The following is a 7042-nucleotide window of genomic DNA, read 5'->3' as shown; positions in this document are numbered from 1 at the left end:
CACCGGCAGCACCCCTGCAAAGACAGCGCCCTTTTTTGTATAAAATGATGTCATTTACCAGCCAGCCTTCCCTCGGGGTGAGCAAACACGGCTGCGTTGCCTTCCCCACGTCCAGGGGATCGTCTTTCAGCCCGCAGTGACCAAGATGAGCAGTGCAGGAAGGAGAGCCAAGGCAGATTTATTGTATCACTGGGCTGGCATCTGGAATGCCACACACAACTCTGACATAACTCTGAAACTTGGCACAGCTGGAATATGGGCAGTAACAGGTAATGCTGCTTTTGTGTTCCCCTGTTTTCTTTAGAATAATTGTTGCATTGGTACAGAGGTTAAATGCTTCCCTCTGTTTGCTTTGTTTTATGAGCTCTGTCTTTATTTTCTTATTAATTTATCATTTGCACTCTTCCTGATTTTCTCTGCCTGACACATCCCCTACTCTTATTTCCATGGCGTGCCCATACATACATTTTTCATTCCCTCTGGCCTCTGTGCCCCCTCACTTCATGCCCTCTGTAAATGTCTGTGCTCTCCTGTGCAGTTTCTTTGCTCCCGCTGGTTTTTCCCTGCACACACCCCCTTGTGTGCATTTTGCATCAGCACAGAGAGGAATTCCCACTGCTGCTTGGACCTAGGGAATGTCAAATCCTCCAGACTTTTCCTGCAGCACTGCAGTCATCACCTGTGTTACTTCCATGAGCTGCTGTGAGCAGAAGCTCCGGCTCAGGAGCCGTTTTCCTCACTCTCCTTCCCTGCGCTTTTCCTTATTTCCCTCTCCTTTCCCCCACGCACGTGTTCCTGTGCATGAGACCTCACTGTGGCTGCAATTGCCACCACCTTGCCCATGACAACAGGGCCATAAAAGCTGAACTGTGCATGGTAAACAAATAAAATACACTCCCTTTCCCAAGAAGCTTTTGAGAACCTCTTGCAAAAGGCAAACGCGGTGATTTCACTTTTCTAAACCGCTCACAGGATTTGCCCGAGATTTGCCATGTCTGGAGCTGCCATTCCCAGCTGGACTGGTGGTCCCAAGGAATTCAGGGTGCCTGGAAGCTGTGATCCATCCCTGGCATGGTCAGCACCCAACACTTCCCCGGAGGAATTTCCTGCTTCTGCCTGACACACCACGGGCAAGGTGAAGGGCTCTGACTCCTCCTGGTGCATTCCAGGAGGTGACTGTGCTTCACATGATTCGCACCCTAAAAATGTGCAGATAATGTCAAATGCGCCACATGGATGCTGAAGCGAAATTAGACAGTGCAGGGGCAGATTTATTGCAAGAAACTTTAATTGCTCTATGTAAAAGTGCTTTAATTGCTCTATGTTAAAGTGGATTTAGAGGAAAAAATCGAGGAACAGAGAGAGACGGAGAAAGCCAAGACTGTCATTGCATTAACTGAGCAGCAATTTCAAGCGAGCTTATCAATTTACATTTTTTCTAAAATAAAGCAAGTCAAATTAAGACATTTCAAGTGAAAAGTTGGCTGTGATCTTGAATCCTGCCCAGCTGGTGCAGTTTAAAGCATCCCCCGGGGCCGGGGGGCTCCCAGGGGCACACTGCCTGCGGACCCCGCTGCGCTCGCTGCCTTCACCCGCAGCCCCAGCCCCGCTCGGGACCCCTCGGGGCACACTCCGCACACGGTCCCGCCTCACCGCATCCCGGCCCGGGAGGCTTTTCCCACTCCCCGGCACTTTCTCCGCGGAGCTCCCCAGGCAGAGGAGCCCGAGGCGTCCTGCAGGGAGGAGCGGGGGGTCCGCGCCGCCCCACGCGAGCCCGGCGTTCCCCGGGGGCGGAGCGGGTGACGCGCCGGGCCGGGGCTATAAAGCACCTGCCGGGCGCCCGCCGGCTCCAGACGCAGCGCGGCGGCTCGGCTGGAAGAGCCGGCACGGGAGGAAAAGCCCAGCAGGAGCCCCAAAGCCGCCAGCGCAGAGCCGCGGTCATGGGCAGCCGCTCCGCCGTGCTGCTGGCGCTCGCCCTCTGCGCCCTGCTGGAAGCCGGTGAGCCCCGGGCTGGAGCGGGGCTCGGTGCCCCGGGGGTCCCGCAGGGAGGGGGGGACCCCCTGCGCCCCTCGGCGCGGGGAGGGGGCCGGGGGTGCCCGGGGTGGGCGCAGAGGCCGCGGGCGCCGTGCGGGACCCCCGCTCCGGGGAGCCCCCGGGGCCGCGCGGGTCCCGGAGGAGCCGCAGCCCCGCCGCGCTGCCGCCGGCACCGGGACACGGCCGCGAGGCTCGGAGGGGACACCCGGACTCATCCCTCCCTCCCCGCGCTCCTGCTGCAGGTCTGGGCCATCCCCCGCCCGAGGCGCACCTGGCGGCGCGGCCGCGGAGCAAGCGATGTTCCTGCAACAGCTGGCTGGATAAGGAATGCATCTACTTCTGTCACCTGGACATCATCTGGGTCAACACACCTGGGTGAGCAGGAGCGCGGCGCTCGGGCTGCTCTGCTGATGGGCAGGGGCTGTACCTTCTGCTGGAGGAGGCTGGGAAAGGGTCCCGGCGCTCTGCGGCTCTGCAGCACCTGCTCCGAGGTGCACGGCCAGCCCAGGGAGGGACAAACCGTGCTGCTGCTGCGGCTGCTGCTGCTGCTGCTGCTGCTGCTGCTGCTGCTGCTGCTGCGGCTGCTGCTCAGGTGTTTGTCCGACCCCAGGGGTCAGGCTGAAAGCACAGGGCGCTGCTTCCTCCCGGGCTCGGCTTTTTCCTGAGGTTTGCACCTCTGCAAGCCCGCAGCAGCAGCGAGATGTTGTGGCTGCGAGTCAGAAAAGTTCCTCTCCCCGCTCGCACGCCGCAAGCCTGGCTGCTGCCTGCCAGTATTGTTAATGAGACAGCGGTGGGCTGGCACTGCGGGCCGCGGCTGCCAAGTCCTGCCCTCAGGAATGCCGGAGCAGCTTTCCCAGCGCTTTCAGACCAATGGCCATCGCACTGGAGCACAACACATGCGCTCAGGTGTGGTTATAATCGTGCTCGCTGACATGCATTTACAACTCGCTGCTTGCTCGGGGAATAGTTGCAGTGGCTGCCAATCCTGCAGCCTCTGGGAGAGGAGATTGCCATCAGAGATGGAGCAGGAGTGTGCTCGCAGCTCTGGGAGCGGGCTGCGAGCACCAGAACCTGCTCTGGCCCCGAGACACGTCAGGCTGTGCGGTGTCCTGGGTTAAACCTGCGGGGAAGGAGAGCGCTGACACCCCAGCCGTGCTGGGGCTGCTGGGCTGGGCCACCCATGGGAGCCGCCAGCTCGGCCAAGCCTTGCACGGGCACCTGGGCTGCTGCAAGGAGAGAAAACTCCCGTTCCCAGCCAGCACAGAGCAGCCATGGGAGGGGTGGGGTGCGGAAAAAGCAGTAGGTGGGAGAGGAGCTGAGTTTAAAGCTCAGACCTTTTCACCTTCTGTCTATAAATGAGATTTTTATTATCCTGGCACTGGCTTGGCTGCCTCCCAGGACCCTGGTACAAACCTGCTGGCCAATAAAAAGCTGGTGGCATAGCTGAACTCCTTTGTTTTCCCCAGGCACACCGCTCCCTACGGCTTGGGCAGCCCGCCAAGGCGGCGCAAGAGGTCGGCGGGCAGGTGCGAGTGCTCGCACTCCAGGGACAGCATCTGTGCCACCTTCTGCCAGGGCAGGCCTGGGTAAGCGCTAGGGGTGTCCCCGGGGGCTGCTCAGGGAGGAGAGACAGGCAGGGCGCAGGAGCTGCCTGGGGATGGCTCTTTGCCAACAGCGGGGACTCGTCTGGTGGCTTTTTTCTCCCTCCCGAGAGCCCTGGAGGTGTCACCGGGTGGTTTGGGTGTACAAGGGTCCCTTCAGCAGCTGAGAGGCAGCAGTGCCACCTCCATCCCTGCTGCTGCTGCTGCCAGGAGCCTGGGGAAGCTCTGGCTGTGCTGGTGGGAAAGGGGAGCTGGTGGGGATGGGACAAGTGAGGGTGTGGAGCTTTGGGACACCAGTGTCCCCTGACAGAAGGGAGAGCTGGCAATGCACTGGGAATGGGACAAGTGAGGGTGTGGAGCTTTGGGACACCAGTGTCCCCTGACAGAAGGGAGAGCTGGCAATGCACTGGGAATGGGATAAGTGAGGGTGTGGAGCTTTGGGACACCAGTGTCCCCTGCATGGCTCAGAGAGGAGCAGGGCAGGAGTGCTCCAAGCTGGGACTCAGCAGCCCCAAATGTCCCGTGGCCACCTCTGTTTATGGTGCCTGTGGGGTGTCAGTTCAGCTCCAGCAGCGCTGCTGATGGGAGGTGAAGTCACTGTGGATATCTGTCATTAATTCCACAGCCAGGCAATAGTTACAATCCCCAATCATTCATTTTGCCTGTGAATAGAGGAGCTCTGGCACGAGGGAATAGCAGTCAAAGTAAGCCGTGAATAGCTCCCAAATAGCTGCAATTAACCCTTCAAAGCCGTGCATTCAGCTGTCTGTCACCGGGCCAGGCTCCCCCTGAGCTCCCCACAGCCCGGCTGTGGGTGGCTCAGGCTTCTCCTCTTGCTCCTTAGGTACCTCCAGAGTCTGAAGCTGCCCGTGAGCTCTGGAGCATCAGCGAGGTCTCTGCAGAGCGGTGCCACGAGGCCTCCCCATCATGGGCTGCTGAGAGCTCTCAGGTGAGCAGGGCACCTAAACCCACTCTGATCATTCCTTATGAGCACTTGACGTGTGGTTGTGGCCTCAGGCTGCAGTTCCCACTCGGATCTGACTTCTGCCTCCTGCTGTCCCCTCTAAGAGAGGAGGCTTGGCTGTCTCTGCTCTCTGTGGCACTGGAGGCTCCATCTCAGCAGCCAGGGCTGCGTGTGCCCTTCCCAAACCACAGCAGTGCCACACAAAAAGTAACTCTTGGTTGGAGTGGGGAGTTCCTCTGATGTGGGGCAGGCAGATGAGTGATGGACAGAGGAGGGAGAGGGGATGGCATCATGCAGGAAGATAATTTATGGGGCAGCAGCTTTGGATCAAAGGACAGAGCTTTTCTAAGCCCACATCAGGGAATTGTGGGGAGAAACAACTCCAGGAGGGTAACTGAGCTAAAGGGAGGCGGCAAGTCAATGAATTGGTGGCAATTAAATCAGAGGTAATAGGGGTACTTTCTGAAGGGCAGATTTGGGGAAGCAGCACTTTGGGTCATCCCTGAATCCCCTGCCACCAAGTTGGGTTTGATGAAGCTCTGTGCCTTAAGGCAGCTGCGGGCAGAAATTCCTGTTCCTCCTTCCCCATCTCCTGCCTCCCAGCAAATAGTGGTGAGGGGTAGATAAATGTCATCATATGGGGTACTGAGTAGGGGGTGGATGGGCTGGAGAGTGAGCACGGTGTCCCTTCTGTCCCCAGGGACCTCCGGGTCTCCAGCCCGCGCTCCGGCCAAGGGCAGCAGCGCTCCCGGCGGGACACACAGCCACCGGCTCTGCCTTGGGAAAAGAACATCTGGAAGAAGAAGAGATAAGAGACGGGTGCACACCAAGCTCACCAGAAGAATTTGGAGTCCTGCGGGTGCCACCAGCTCTGCTGTCGGTTGTTAGAGCTGAAGGGAAGGCCGTGAGTGGAAGGGAAGGGAGTGGAAGTCTCCGTGTTCCTGCTGCATGAACCAGCGCTCAAGGGACTGCTGCAAAGGGGAAAACTGTCTCTCCATCCAGCCAGAGAAGTGTCCTGGAGCTGAATTGTGCCCTTCTGGATCAGGCAAGGGTCGTGCTGGAGCAGCACTGGCTGGACTGTGCCCTGGAGCCCACACATGGGGGTGAATCACAGCCAGGGGCTCTGGGCAGGGCTGGACCAGGCAGCACCGAGCCCAACACTGCCCTGGCTGCTCTGCCTGGAGCTGGCTGAGCCTGGGCCAGCCTGGCCCATCCAGAGGGGTTTGGCTGCTCGCTGCAGCCAGGGGTGAGCTGCCTCCAGCCCGAGCCCAGCTTTGCACTATTTTCTCTTGTCAGTCAGTGCCCATGGACGAGGCTCCCGTGGTGGAACAGCTCCCAGTTTGTATTAAAGTTTATTTCCTCATCACCTGGAGCCAGCTGAGCAGTCAGGGGCACTCACTGGCTGAGAAATCTCTGGGGCAGATTTCCACTGAGGCCCTGGCTGTGGTTGAGTGCAGGATCAGCTACCCCGGGGATGGCACCAAACCCAGGTGGGGCTGGGCTTGTGCAGGAGCTCCCAGCCTCCACAGCCAGGGGAGGGTGAGCAGAGCCATGGTGCGGGTCAGCGAGCCCATCTCATCTCCTTGGATGTGCCCTCAGTGAGGACTTCCAGCTCCTGAGTGTCCCAGGCTTCTCCCAGCTCTGCCCAGAGGGAAGGGCTGGGGCAGGGAGGAGGGTGGTGGGCAGAGGGCACACAAAGCCTGGCTTGCTGCTTGGCTTAGGCCAGCTCTGAGTCGGGCTCTGGACAGTCAATGAGCAGCCAGGGCCAGCAGGTCCCCGTGGGAAGGGCAGTGCAGCAGGAGAGGGGCAGCCAGGTGGGAATGATGAGGAGGGAAGGACTGGTTGGAAGAGGGGCTGGAACTGGTGATCTCTAAGTTCCCTTCCAACCCAAACCCCTGAGATTCTGTAAGGGAGCACAGCCCTGCCTGAGCTTAGGCTCAGGTTTAAACCCACATCTGCTGACCAGGGGAGGGAAGGAAAAATTTGGGAAAAGCACTGAGCCCAAGGCTAGAAACCAACCTTGAAAGAAAGAAACCAACCTTGCAGGCAAAAGGCAGCCCAGGGCTCCGGAGCTGTGTCACAAATGCACTTTTGTTTGCCTGGGCAGGCTGAGCCCTGCGGGAAGCCGGGGCTGTCACCGGGGCAGGGCAGGTGAAGAGCTGCTCTCCACTGCTGGGTCCCTCTGCTGCCCGCGCCAGGACTGCACAGGAGCTTTGGAAAGGCTGCTTCACGTTGGTGGTGGACCAAAATCTGAATCTGTGGCTGTTGCAAGTGTAGTCCCGATGGACAAGAAAAAGATTCCTTGATTCTGCTTTAAGCCCCAGAGAGGGGAAAAATAAGACCAATTGATTGTATTGTGGATGAAACAGCAGATTAATCATTTGGTCCCCAAAGCTGCAGAGAATCTGTTTTAATCTTTGACCTTCTGAAGGTTGGAGTCACT

The 7042-nt window shown here is 58.8% G+C and overlaps 1 protein-coding gene across 1 annotated transcript; it reads left to right on the top strand.

The window, feature by feature from the left end:
* The first annotated feature begins 1816 nt into the window (after window positions 1–1816).
* Window positions 1817–5551, top strand: EDN2 (endothelin 2). The gene is made up of 5 exons (XM_021528400.2): window positions 1817–1998; window positions 2277–2409; window positions 3501–3620; window positions 4480–4584; window positions 5300–5551. The coding sequence occupies exons 1-5, from the start codon at window positions 1941–1943 to the stop codon at window positions 5409–5411; spliced, it is 528 nt and encodes a 175-aa protein (XP_021384075.2). The 5' UTR covers window positions 1817–1940; the 3' UTR covers window positions 5412–5551.
* The last annotated feature ends 1491 nt before the right edge of the window (window positions 5552–7042 follow it).

Source organism: Lonchura striata, chromosome 26 (assembly GCF_046129695.1).
Source record: "Lonchura striata isolate bLonStr1 chromosome 26, bLonStr1.mat, whole genome shotgun sequence".
Lineage (NCBI taxonomy): Eukaryota > Metazoa > Chordata > Aves > Passeriformes > Estrildidae > Lonchura > Lonchura striata.
Note: the sequence above shows the minus strand (reverse complement) of the source record. Positions and strands in the feature narration are given on the sequence as shown.